The sequence below is a fragment of the Silene latifolia genome, chromosome 2, assembly GCF_048544455.1.
Source record: "Silene latifolia isolate original U9 population chromosome 2, ASM4854445v1, whole genome shotgun sequence".
Lineage (NCBI taxonomy): Eukaryota > Viridiplantae > Streptophyta > Magnoliopsida > Caryophyllales > Caryophyllaceae > Silene > Silene latifolia.
The window spans coordinates 174,307,146-174,321,895 of record NC_133527.1 but is presented as its reverse complement, the minus strand read 5'-3'; the positions used below and the strand labels follow the sequence as shown (position 1 = coordinate 174,321,895).

The 14,750-nt window shown below is 32.4% G+C and overlaps 1 protein-coding gene across 1 annotated transcript; it reads right to left on the bottom strand.

Annotated features, from left to right (window-relative positions):
• Positions 1 to 7,584: 7,584 nt before the first annotated feature.
• LOC141643414 (putative inactive receptor kinase At5g10020) lies at positions 7,585 to 12,801 on the bottom strand. Its single transcript, XM_074452568.1, has 3 exons — positions 11,498 to 12,801; positions 9,147 to 10,655; positions 7,585 to 8,427 (listed from the first exon to the last, which is right to left on the bottom strand). Exons 1-3 carry the CDS (start codon positions 12,459 to 12,461, stop codon positions 7,850 to 7,852), a joined length of 3,051 nt encoding a protein of 1,016 aa, XP_074308669.1. The 5' UTR covers positions 12,462 to 12,801; the 3' UTR covers positions 7,585 to 7,849.
• Positions 12,802 to 14,750: the final 1,949 nt, after the last annotated feature.

Sequence of the window (14,750 nt, the reverse complement as noted above, 5' to 3'; positions counted from 1 at the left end):
AGTTTATGTAAGCTATTTAAGGTCCATTATTTTAGTGAACCTCTAATCGGTATTACACAGTACATCATTTCATTTTCGTTATTGTGAATATGCTTATGTTTTTTACGTTCTTTTTTTGTCATCAATGATTATTTATGAACGACATGTAAAATGACAAGCAAGTGATACCAACTAAATATAACAAGCAAGTGATACCAACTAAATATAATATTTCTGCAAGACATCACTACAAATGTAATGTAATTCATGTGTTACATCTCCCTTATCATATATTATATTAAAGCGGAAACTAGCAGCCCCTTTGATCGCCACATGTCAACATATACTCCTACGCCACGTGTCATTTGCTGAAATCCTAAGACTATAAAAAAAATCGCGAAAGTGGTAAACGACCCCCTTAACTTTACTTTGCTGAAATCCTAAGAATGATAATTATTGATTTTTCCTAAACACATCAATATTTGATATGATATTATTTCCATAATAAGGAGAGTTTCTTGGAGGAATTAACATGATTATAGGAGAAATTATCATTATAAAATTAAATTTGAAATTAAATCGTGATTTATTGAGATTCCGTCTAACCTACACTTTATATCGCAATATTAGGCAAATAAATTTGTTACCTTCGTTTAGGTAAATTTTATTTAAGGAACAAAAAATAGAATTATGTCATTTTTTTTTTCATTTTTTTTTTGTTTATCATATTGTTCATTTTCAATTTGCAAAAGTGCATTAGACCCAACAAGGGACTTGATAACTGTTAGGAGTCATTGATTGTTTTATTTAGTTGCGTTTTTCACTTCTTCCTTTTTTATAGTTTTATATTTATACTTCAAATATTAGAGAATATTAGATAGAATGAGATAATAGGAAAGATGTTATCTATTTTTAATTTTTATTTATACTCGATAATGTTATTGGTATCTTACGTCAATGTTACTCTTTTACCATATAAGTAACTCCAAATGTTCTTTTATAGTAGGAGATCTTGATGTATACTTCGTATTGAATGCCACATGTCATAACCACGTGAAGACTATATATTAAAATATTATTACCATATATTATCATAATTATATATTATATTTGTCAAACTGTTAATTATTAAGAATTATAATTTACCTCAAATAAAGGCATTCCTAAAATATAAAGGCACACAATTGATTTAGACAACCCAAAATTGAATAAGCAAACAAATGAGTGGGACAAAGGGAGTTTTATATAAGAAGTTACTTATCCATTGTTTTACACAATTTGGGTTCAGATCAAGCCTTGGTCCTAAATTTGGGTGTCGGGTAGAGTTATTCGGACCAGCTCAATTTTAACAAGTCTAAGTTACCTCAACCGCCTATTTCGACTACTTGTCAATAACTTATCAAAAGTCGAGAAAAAAATCATAGTATCAAAAGTGTATGGGTAGTAGACAAAGTGAAATTTTCTAAAATTTAATAATTTACTAAATCCAAAAAATATATAAGTTGTTACTTTTAATAATACTTTCCGTTTCCACCTATGATATCATGATTATATACAGTTATTCACATATGTGACATGTAGGCTAGGAGTACATATATACCAAATATATACAAAATAGCCAAAACTATATAACTATAGATCAAAAATATGAAAATCACATTGTTCTGATCCTTACTTTTGACCTAATTCATAACTCTTAAGCTTTATTTTTATTTGACACATTTTATTGGACTAAAAAATAGTATCAATGAACTTGACCGCCTTCCCCGGTTGTGACATCAGTTCTTGGTTGAGGTCTCTTCACATCTGTGTGTTTCACCTTCAGTTCCTCAATGTACACATGATTGTTCGCATTTGAGATGAAAGTTTTTTCGCGGGTGATGATGGTGGTCGAGATGGAATCATCACTAGCGGTGACGATTTCATTGATTTTAAAGGCAAACTTTGGAGAAGGAGAATATGTAGAAGAATATGTAAAGCAAGAAAACTGGTGTAAGAATTCTCCATCAAGTATTAGCTTCTTCATCATATTTAAGCTCTTCATAACTCTTACACTAATTAACACTTTACTTTAAATTTTATTATTTTGCTAAAATGAAAGAACTTTGGTGATAATAATGCAAATGCTAAACATCCCCTTTTATAAGAGGAGAGTATTACCAATTCATAAACAAGATATTTTTTTTTTATCTTAAGCTATGTACCGATTCAAAAAATAAATGAATGAGATCTTTTATTCTTCAATCTCCACAAATTTTATTTTTTAACGAGTCAAAGTCAATCCCAAAACAAGTTATTTTTCTTTTGAGGGGACCAAAAAAACGTTACGACTATTTAGTACTCCGTAAAATACTGCGTCGTGGTGATTAATACTCTATGTTCACATATTAAGATGAATTAAACAAGGTTCTAATAATTATACTAGTTTTGGAACCCGTGAAAAATCACGGGTCCTGTATAGATTTCCATTATTGATTAACACTACGTGTATTTAGTGTATACACACAAAACTTATTTGGAAGCATGATATATATTTTTTTTTTTTTTCGTATGATAGAGTGGGATGTGAGTATGTAAAACGCTACTTAGTACTATCTACTCCTTCCAATATAAATCTCATTTGTTTTTGAAAACAAAGTTACCGAATTCCAAACTTATTTCTTAATTCTCCAAACTCCAAGTTATTATATTCATTATACATGGTCTGATATAGCTTGTCATACGTCCCACGATAATAAATAATCATTCATGTTAATAATAATATCACACGCTCGAGAAAACTCTTTTATACTTGAATACTAGTTTTAAACCCGTGCAGAAAATGCACGGATCGTAATCAATAACATGCGTTATCAATTTATCATTGTATATAAGAGCACTTAAATGAGTATGATTATCCTTGACTTTGTTTACTGACATCACAAAACAAACAGCGATGAGAATATATTCAAGCAAAATATAAGTTTTTTTTTTTTGCCAGCGGTAAAGACAAAAGCAAAATATAAGTATACGTTTTTAATGAATTTTAAACTCATGATCAATTAAATTGGTTAAAAGTATCTAGTGAATATAACATGATTTTAATACATTTAAACTGATATAAAGAACAAAAAAAATCTTATATGGAGGGCCGACGGAAGTGAAAATAACTATATATTATCTCGACATGTTAAAATAAATATACATCTATAAATTATACTCCTATAATATTTAGATCAACAATCCTAATGTGCATATATTGTAATTGGACCGACATTTTCAGTTCTTTAAATGCATATATGACTAAAATATGAGTTCAAAACTATTATTCCCTCCGGCCGAATCATTTGTTATCTGTTTTTATTTTAAGTATATTATTCATTCGTTATCTATTTCCATATCAGGTAAATAACTTTTCACAAAATGACAAATATGCCCCTTACACAAATAATAGAATAGTATGACATCATACTGTAAAACAGTCTATTTTTATTAGAAAACTTTTTATTTACTGTTAATAAATAATTTGTATTTTTAGTCAATAAAATATTCTTATCGGCAAAACCGCTTCACAAAAACTACCATATCCCATATTATTCACTACTATCGTACGCTCTATTATTCACTACTACGTCCGTAAGTCCGTATTACCTACCTATAACTTCTGATTTTGACATATAAACGGATAAACCTACCAAAACTTAAAAGCTAAACAAATTATACATAACCAAAAATATGTTTTAAGTAATTAACCATACCCAGCCACCCCTCACTCATTTTACCCCCTCGTTCCATTTCATGTGGCTCTCTACCCCTATTTTAAAGTTCCGCCGCACTCCTTATCAGTCACCTCTTATATTTTTAAGCTCATTTAAACCAATCTTTGTTCATCATCATCTTTCTCCTTTTGTGATCCTACTCATTCTCAAGTATCACCTTCACACTTTTCACCTCTTATTCCGATCTCGATCGGGTCTCCACCCTAACAGAAAAAATAAAGATAAATTTTCCTCTAATTTTCCGCCTATCGACAATTTACATCAATATACATATTCTTTAATCTTTAATGCCTTTTAGATTTGAATTTAATAAATTTAATGTCAATATTGGAGTTAATTGAAGAGTATAAGTAGAAAAAATTCATGTAAGTATGATCCAAATATTATACTCTTGGTTCTTTTATTCGCTTGGTCCATTTCAAAGTACATATTTTTTTTTCGATTTTTAAAATTTTATCAATATGTTTTTTTCAAGATTTTTTCAGATCTAATATGCTTCTTATTTGACTATTTCTTATTTATTATATTTTAATATATTCATTAAAGTGTTTTTTTATGTTTCTTTTAGAGGATTATTCGTAAATATTTTTTTTTTTGTTTTTTTTCTCCGAAAATCTCCACTTCTACATTAATTTTTACTCGTATTTTTTTTCATTTTAAAAGATTTATCAATATTTTTTTTCAAAAACCTTCAAATCTACAGTTTTTAAAAGATTCAGTAGTATAATTATAATTATTATGGTGATTTAATTTTTTTAAATAGGTCGATGTATTCCCAATGATTAGATTTATTTCCGCAAAACAATTATACACATAATATTTTTAGATAGCTGTATTTTTTTATTAAGATATTATTTTTTAAGGAATTTATATTTATTTACTATGCTACATACTTCTTTTTTAAACATCATTTTCTTTGAACATGAAACTATTTTTTTTTATTTTTTTTATGTAACAGTTGACTTGTTGAAATTAAAAGTCAAGAAGATTATTTAAAGTGGGTTGGAGAGTGATAACTGGTTTACAATTATTATCACTAATTATTGAATTTGAGTAATTAAGAATTGACAATTGAATAAAATAGAGTAGAAATTTATTAGAGATGAGAGAGGGTAATTAAATGAGAGGTAAAACATGGGGGGACCCATACAAAGTCAATTTTATGAATTTTATCGGCCAATCAGAAACTTTTAAAGAACCTAGCTTTTATACTAGGTAGATAACACACATATAGTAGCAATTTTTTTTCTTTGAGGATAAAAAAAATAAATTTTTCCTACTCTTAGTAATTATGCGATTTTGTTTGTTGGATAGCTACAATAAATAATTACAAATACGTCCGCCGATCTCATTGCCTTTGTTAGCCACATAAGCTTACCAAATAAACTTAAATTTAGGACTTGTCAAACTCCCCATTCAAGTATTGACAACAATTCATTTTCATAGATAAATATATATGAGAAATTCAAGTTCATTAAAGATTAATATATAGAAATAATGATAATCCCCGAATAAAATAAAACTATGTTAAATTTTCTACTCTTTTGTTATCATAACAAAAATGTTGCAAATCATTCATCTGGTCACCTTACCCTGAAATGAAGTTCATAAATACTAAATAAGTCATAGTTTATATATTCAAACAATCACACCAATATTAGTAGTATAAAATAATTAGAGTTGTCTGAAATCACAAATTTTTCTCCCCATAAAATACATATATTTAAAAGATAATACTCACTTTACCAAATGCGAAGGATAGTCATTCTCATAAGCGAATAAAGATGTCGTTTTACATTATATGTATCACAATTTCATCACTTCATTTTATTTTGGAATTTTGATCAACCACCTTTAGTAGCTTACGAGAATTATAACATCTTTTTCATTTGACATATAGGGAGAAATAAAGGAAAATAAACATTCATGCAGCTGTCGATTATCGTGCAATAAGACGAAGTCTTCTCTATAACCACCATACTACAAGATGAATTCTTAATCTTCTTGATAACGCCATGCTAACCTTCTTTCGAATTCAACACGTAAATATATAATTAATCAAATGAAATACTTCAGTAACAATTTCGTACAAATATTAATCTTGAATAAGTCAAATCAGGAGTTCATGTACCCAATATCATTTAGAAATTAATTATCAATGAAATACATAGAAACTATCGTAAAAGTCAAAACCACAAATAGGATAAACAATATGAGATTAGCGGAAAATAGACGCATCATAAATTCAAATTCAAAATAACAAAAAATATAAACTTTACTATGGGATTAACAGAAAATAGATGTACCGTATGTTGAAAATCCAAAACAAAAATCATGAGGTAAATGTGGGTTTTTATAAGAGATATGGAGGAATAATCTAAGTAACTCTTCATCTCCTCTAGTAAAAAAATAAACATTAATAAGATTAATTGGACATTTATCTTTCATTTATGCTAGCACATAAATTCAGTAATAAATTGTCTTTTTAATCATGCATATCAAAGTATAAGAAGTATTTCAAGAGATTGTAGTCCACATGAAGTATAAGTAACTCTTCATCTCCTCTATTAAAAAACATAGAACTTAATGAGATTAATTGGACATTTATCTTTCATTTATGCTAGAACATAAATTCAGTAATGAATTCTCTTGTTAATCAAACGCATCATATATATGAAGTATTTTAAGTGATTGTAGTAATGTCACATGTCGCAATAGAATGCTCAAACTAGGCTTTTTATGTTATTATATAGATTTTGTGGTATGCATTGCAAATCATTTTAAGTATTCTCTTTTTTTATGAATAGTGTTCAAAAAACAAAGGTTAATAACTGACCAGGCCATGGGAGTATTAATCTGAACTGAACTGAATAGAGTTGAGCTGAACTGAAATTACCTGAATTTAATTAAGCTAGATGAATAAGACCTAAGAGTTTATTTTTAAAGAAATGAACTGAACTAAAATAAATAAAGTAAAACTGAGCTTAAATTAAGTCAAAAAGAAGCAAGTCTACGTCATAGACTTGTAGTTAGTATGTAGTACGTACAAGTGGAAGTATTTTACACGAGTAGGAGTATTCATGTCTACGGCACGTGTGGAAAAGCTATATAGACCATGGTCTCCGTGGACATGGTCCATGCATAAATGTTTGCTTTTACATTATTTACTACAACTAGTTCCAACACCTGGACGCATTATAAAATATCAAAAACACAGTAGGAAGTATCATTATTAGAAAATATTTACATTTTATTATAAAATAGTAATATTTAATTCACCTTAATTACAGAGGAAAATAATCCGTCTAAAATAAAGCAAAAAAAAAAAGGGTCAAATAGTAAATTGGTACAAGTGTAGTAATTGATATATACTTCATTTGTTTCAATCATTTTTTTTGTTTTTTTGAGAAATCATCTGTTGACTGTTTCAATCATTTAATTACCTTTAATTTAACTCTCAAAAAGGATAAAATAGGAAAATAAATACTCCGTACCTAAGGAGAAGGTGATATATGCATAGAAAATCAGACTAGTTTATGTACACTGGCATATTGGCATTTAGTAGAACATTTGGTAATCAAGCATACAACCTATACATCTTATTGGAACACGATTCGTATACACCGATTCCATGTCTAAGAATCTAAAAACAAAAAATGGTAAAACAACTTGACAGCAAGTTTAGGTCGCTTTCGAATCTTGGGTCAACATTATCAGGTCGAATCAGCTTTGACAAGTCTAGTTGTAAATCATTTAGGGTTTTGGCCATGTATTATTTAAAAAAAAAAAAAAAAAAAAAAAAAAAAAAAAAAAAAAAAATCCTGCAAAAATTACAATAACAAAAAAATTGAGGAAGGCACAAAAAAGTAGGCAGCTTTCCATTTCAATCAGCAAACTCAAAAATGTATCAATCAAACAATGGATCAATCGTACATTTACACAACAAAATCTGAAAGAAAGAATGAGATGAATCACCCCAATACTAGGGCTTCCCAACCCGATTGCAACTAAAGAGCAATTCGGAGGGAACCAAACAAAAAAAAAATTAAGAGAAAAAAAGGTCTGTGTTAAGAGACTAATAACAAATTAACATCACCATGTACAAAAGATTCTTAACCTGATATTGAACAGAGATCTTCAAAGACTTGTCGAATGTTAGGCCTCTCATTTACAGGAAGAATACACCTAAGCGATATCACAAGCATATCGTCCATTGCTCTCGATGATTCCTCTCCCCTAGCAATGTCTCTATCTACACAATCCATTCTTCGCCCTTCTCGATCGCAGAGCCTAACCCAATCTGTCAGGTCAACTGCCCCTGACTGACCCGATATGATATCGCCTGCACTTCTTCTGGTCAAAAGTTCCATAAGAATCACTCCTAATGCATAGACATCCGCTTTCAAGGTGAGTACTGGCTTTGAAGCATTAACAAGTTCAGGAGCGCAATACCCGAGTGCCCCGAGGTTTAAGATATGTTCTGCTATTCCAGCAGGAGTCATTAAGCGATGTAGACCAAAATCAGTCACTCGAGCATTGAAGTCAGGGCCGACTAAGAGTATATTAGTTGGCTTTAGGTCGCCATGAGGCATGCCTTTATCATGAAGAAAGACCAGGCAACGAGCAACATCAACAGCTACTTGAAGTCTATGGTTGAATGACAAAGAAGAGTGTCTTCGAGGTGTAGATTCTGCACAAGGAACAATCAACATTGAAATTAAGGGAGACCACCAGCAGAAAGAGGCAATAATGAAAATTGGCTTGAGTTGCATTGAATTAAGGGAGCACACAAATTCAGAAATAAGAAACAATTAATTTCAAAAATTAGTATGATAACATGATGGTCTTATACAGCTTCTCTAGACCCTCTAATGATGTCATCGACTAAAGGCTCGATGGGAAGCTATGGGCTTATTTAAACCAACTTAATTTAATCTACTCAATGACACAGACTTCAGCAAATTCATGATTTGCCTAGCCTTACGCCCTTACCTACTGTGCTAGAGAAACAGATACCTTCATCAAATTATTGTTGCTCCAACTTTATTCACCAAAGCATAAAATAACGAATAAACTACAATGTTATCTCCAATGCCTAGCATTATGCATACATTACTTATTTATGAAAGAGTTGAACCGACAAGGATAGTTTTGTACTGACTTATGACTTATCATCACATAACGCGGATTGTGCAATCAGTTGTTCACATAAACAATATGGACACTGTGAACAATACTATCAGATGCTCAATTGCATAAAAGACAAAAAAATATTAATCGCTCTCAAAATAGCAACAATTTTTGACAAGTTTAACTATGAATATGACAAGCGTCCGGTCATGCTGAATATAAACATAGCATAAAAATTATGGTAGTCATAGTCTACATTAAAAACCCTGAGAAACATACCATAGAGATGGAGTGCCAAACTGTCCCCATGAACGTAATCTGATAAAATAAGCCTTTCTTGTTCTTTTGGTCCCCAGTAATAAGCTCGTACAGGTACCAAGTGTGAATGCCTCATTGAGCCGATTTTTTTCGCTTCCTTAGAAAATTCCTTTTTGTTCTTGACCAATCCCACCCTCAGCCATTTCACTGTTAGCATTAGTCCGCCATCGAGTGTAGCCTTATACAGTGTACCATGGCTGCTTCGACCAAGAACTTCAGCGGGAGCTCGAGATAACTGCTCTGCCGTGAATGAAAGAGAAGTATCGAGGAAAAACAACTCCCCTGCAAATCGATCTGGTGAGTAGACATCCAAAGTTACAGGTCGTTCAGAGCCCTCAAAGAAACGAAGTGAAGACGACAGTGGTGAAGCTGGAGGAGATGTCACTACAGCATTGTCAGGGAGAATTGGATCCATAGAGGAAGTATTAGATCCAACTGTTGCAGGTGCACGGTCAACAATAACAGTTACATTTTCGGCCGGTCCGGATAATGTCCTCGAAGTTGAAGTTAATAAATGATCGTTCGAGAAACTTAGTGACGTTTGTGGTGGCTGAGAGCCGCCATGAAATTTGAAACGAGCAGGACGGGTAAATATTCCAAACTTAGCATCTCTCTCACTTGTTCCACCATCAAAATTAGTTCTTCCAGGAAATGTGTGAAACTGGGCACGATAATAAGCTATTAACACGAAAACAATCATTAGTGTAGCTCCTATTGAGGCTAGGATTATTGCAACTCTTATGTTGCCCTTTGAACCATGACGTTTATCATCAGGAAAAGAACTAGAACCATTATTTCCTGGTCCAACAGTTGGAAGATTCAGCTTTTCATTCCCGGGATGAAATGAACTTTGTGGAAACCTCCTTAAGCTTTCTGGAAGATCGCCTGAAAGGCCATTGTAGGTCACATTCAGCGTTTTCAGACTTGAGGGAAGTGTGTTGGGTAAATGGCCCTCAAACTGGTTGTCTGACAAATCAAGAGACTCTAATCCCTTGATATTGTCTAATGAGTCCGGGATATGTCCAGATAGACTATTTTTTGCAAGATTTAATATTTTCAGACCTCCTAAGGAGTCAATCTCTTTCGACAGGCCACCTTCTAATGAGTTGTCAGAAAGATCCAAAACCTCCAAGGGTGCAAAAACAGGCTGAACAAGGAAATCACTGAGCTTGGATTTTGGAAAGCGGATTGCACCATTGAAATGATTTCTAGAAAAATTTAAGTGCATCAACTTCAGCGAGAACAAAGCTGGTGGTATTGGCCCAGTAAAATTGTTGATGCTCAAGTCAACCTTTGACAGCCTTGGAAACTGAGTCCATTCAGACGGCAAGTTGCCTACCAAGCGGTTGTTACTGATTCTAAGTGTCGTCAATGCTGTTTGAGAACTGAACTCCGGAAAGCTACCAGTCAAGCTGTTTGAACTTAGTTCAAGGATCTCCAAAGTCGTCGAGTTTATACCTTGAACAGAACCTGCTCAAGGAAAAGCTAGTGTTTCAAAAATATCATTACTAAATTGAAATGAGAGATCAAATACAAATACAAAAAAAGAGCTACAAAAGAAACATCTCGTAGCAAAGTGTGATATCTTCAGATAGGAATAGGCAGGAGTGACTGGCTGACCAAGTGAGTGACCAATACATGGCATGAAGAATCCAAATTGGAGAGAGTGAACAACAATAAGCTCACAAATATGTATTTGTCGATGTATGTGTACTTAGACTTCTACTTCCAACGAGATTGGCTGCTATAGTTGTATTAAAGTAATGAACAGAAGCAACGCCAGAGATGAAATCATGAATGAATGAAGATAAAAAAGAACAAGGGTGATAACAGTTTGATGAGGATGTTGTTACTGCACCTTGTAGACTTGAATAGGCACGGAAAACACGTTAACCAAATTAAAAATGAAATGATCAACAAGGATACAAGAAATAAGGAACTCCCTATATGTTATCCAAGGTCCTGTAGCTTCATCATCTTCCTAAGACAACCTACTTCAAAACTTGTAATGTAAATTTGTAAACCAGATAGATATAGAAACAAAGACACGACTCAATACCATCCAAATCCAAAGATCTTTGGCTTCTTACCATAGAGTTCGAGGATGCAAGAAAATACCAAGCCTTAATATCAAGTAACTGCAAATGCTAGTTCAACTGACACAAGATTCGTACCACAGAAAGCATTCAAAGACTTCAAGCATCAAAAAACATAATACGCTGCATGTATATAGTAAATTAATATTGAACTCAAATGGTGCATATTACAAAGAGCAAACATCCAACATGACACTCAGAGCTAAAGAAACTCACCAGAAAATCCGTTTCCACTAAGATCCAGCTCCGTCAATGGAACCAAATTAGTCAGCAACTCGACTGGAATTTGACCAAACAACTGATTATTCGGCACACGCAAGACCTTCAAATTGAACACCCCTCCAAAAGAAGGAAGCTCCCCATTGATGAAATTATCCCCCACATCCAAAACCTCCAGGCTCTTAAACAACGCCAAAGTATCATTCGACAAGAACCTCCCACCCAACAAGTTCCGACTCAAGTTCAAGTGACGCACCGTGTTCCCCAGCGATGACACATTCGCCACATCCACCGGCAACCCCCCAGAAAAGTTATTACAGCTCAAATCAACAAACTCCACATTTCTCATCTCCGAAAACAACACCCCTACATTACCCCAAAGCTCATTTCGACTTAAATCAATAACCCTAAGCTGCTGTAAATTCCCAATTCCAGACGGATACCCGCCGGAAAACTGATTATTCGACAAATTCAAGTACTGCAAATTCCAAAGGTCATGAATCCGGTCCGGTACACGACCGATAAAGTAATTAAAGCTCAGATCCAAGTACTGCAAGCTACTAATCGACCCTAATTGCGGAACTAAACGACCAGTAAACGAATTACCAGACAAACTAAGATTACGCAGATATTTAAGCGGCACTAGAGTACTAAACTTAAGGTCACCTTGAAGATTAAGCCGGTCAAGTACAATCGAAACGACAGCGTTTGACGTCTCATCGCAAGCAACTCCATGAAAAGCGTCAGGACACAAATCGAGATCTCCGGCGGTTGACACGGCGGCGGAATTCCACGAGTCGACGATTTGACCCGTCGGATCATGTCGGATCCCCTTTTTGAACTCGAGTAATGCTTGAACTTCGCCGGAATACGCCGTCGCCGGCGACGGAGGTGAGAGAAATACGAGGATGAAGATGAGGTTGAGTGTTAGTGAAGTAACAGTACTACTAGTTGTCGACATTGTTGTTCAAGTATCAATTTTAGTGAACTAAACCAAACCCTAGGAGAGAGAAAATTAGGATAATTGAGGAAATTAGGGATAGTTAGTTAATTAATGGTGTTAGAATGGAGGAGACGTAAACATGATTTGGGGATGAAGATGGAGGAGATGAAGGAGATGAAGAAATGAAATTGAATTGGGGGAAAATAGAGAAACTAGGGTTTTGTTATTATGAAGATGGAGGAAATCGAGTGAGAGTGATAAGTAAAGAAACCCAGAAAAAACAGTCTGTAAAAGGAAACAAATAGAAATCATAATAATAGTATTGCTAACAAGTAGAATACGGTGTACTGTATTATTTTATTCATCTTAATAACTTGCTAAATTTGCTCATAATTATAGGAGTGCGAGGTCGTTTTATACTTACTAAGTTAAACTCTTTAAGTCTAGTTCTTTTGGTTGAATTGATCTGAGCTAAATTAAGCTAAAATGAATTGAAGTTAGCTGAGATGAATAGAGTCTTGCTCACTTTGTTCGGGTGAATTGTTAGGTATAGTGAGTTATTAATGTATCATGTGAAACGTCATATATGAGAATCAGTGTAATCATCGTCATCAGAATCTCGCTTCAATCATACATATTTGTAATTGTACGATCCAAAAAACTTGATTGAGGTTGTAGAATTTTGTGATATGGTAGTGCATCGCGCAAACCCGATATACTTAATGATTTCATACTAAAAATGTATATTTTTTGTACCTTAAGAAACTCGTACATGATCGTGTGTTCTAAATTGTAGGATTCTTGGTGGAGTATAGAATTAATTGTGTTAACTTGCCTATTTAATACTCCGTACATTTTTGTACGTTTCTTAAACTCATGATTAGGATGGCTAGGATTTATCAACTAAATTATGAGATACATTCAATAGTCTCGTTATTATTATTGTTACTTTCACTAATTTCAATGTTACTACGGTTAACTTTCACTATTTCATATGTTATTGTTTTTTACTTTCACTATTCTAGATTTCTAGCTAGCTATTGTATTAGATTAATGTGATTTACTCGATGAGGGGTTTTATTGGTGTGAATCGTGTTGTGACATTTGACACCCGAACTTTTGAGTTTAAAGTCTGCTAGTACTTGTCTATCTAGTATGAAAAAATAAGAACTTGGGCAAATGTGTCATGTTTTCTATAAGTGTCAATACATTTTTCAGTTCATTTTCCTCCAACGATGATCTATAAGCCTGAATTTTGTTTTACTAATTCAATCAAAATCTAAGATATTCCTTACATTTCCTCATACTTGTTATTTAGTCTTCAAGACTTGTTGTTTCTTCATTACTTCAATACTATATATTAATTCCAGAAACTAAAGGACTTCAATGCAATTAAATAAATCTATACAAATTAATTATACTATATAATTTTTAATCATAGCACTATGTGATGGACCTGGACAAGGGACTTTAATGTAAATATTACTGTATATAGTTTTGGTTGAAATATAAATTTAGAGAATACCAGAATATGGTGAAGTTTCCTTAAAATAAACAGGCTCCACCTATGGTATTAATTAGTATAAAGATATTAGTTATTTAACATACATAAATATAATATAAATATGTTATATTTTCGAAACAATTAAAAGGTAAATAAATCAATCTAGATTTCAAAAAAAATATAATACTCCATAATTCATTAAATTTGTAATTTAATTAGTAAAAAATAATGATTGCTCTTTAATAATATTCTAATTTAATATTTCAGATTTATTTAAATATATAAATCTAATAACATTATATTTGTTGAATCGATTGGTAAGCTAATCGACGCATTGTAAGTAGTAAAATCAACAATAATAGCGGCGGGAGTAGTGAAAGTCATACTAGCAACAAGGGGAGTAGTGAAATTAACAATAATAAATGCGGGAGTAGTGAAAAAAAATAATGACGGCGTGAGAAGTGAAAGTAATAGTAGTCACAACACATGTAATGAAAGTAACATATGAACAACGGTGAGAGTATAAAAAATTAACCAACACTTCGATTTTAAGAAAATATTAATTTTATTTAAATACATGAGTTTGACAAAACTAACGGGTTAACCGTAAAAATAGCATGAGTAGTTAAACAAACAACAGTAACCGAAGAAATAGTATTAACAAGGGATGTAGTGAAAGTAATAATATTAACAGCGGGAGTGGTGAACGTGTCTCATAATTTGTTGATGATTTTTACATCTCATCCTAATTTCAAGATATAAATTGTAAATGTATGTGTCAACCAAATTTAGCGTATCATATT

Excerpts from the sequence above, each read along its gene's own strand:
- LOC141643414 (XM_074452568.1), bottom strand. The coding sequence starts at position 12,461 with ATGTCGACAACTAGTAGTACTGTTACTTCACTAACACTCAACCTCATC. Across the intron at positions 10,656-11,497 it reads TAGTGGAAACGGATTTTCTG|GTTCTGTTCAAGGTATAAAC; the intron begins GTGAGTTTCTTT and ends TTCCTTGAGCAG. Across the intron at positions 8,428-9,146 it reads TTTGGCACTCCATCTCTATG|AATCTACACCTCGAAGACAC; the intron begins GTATGTTTCTCA and ends TTCCTTGTGCAG.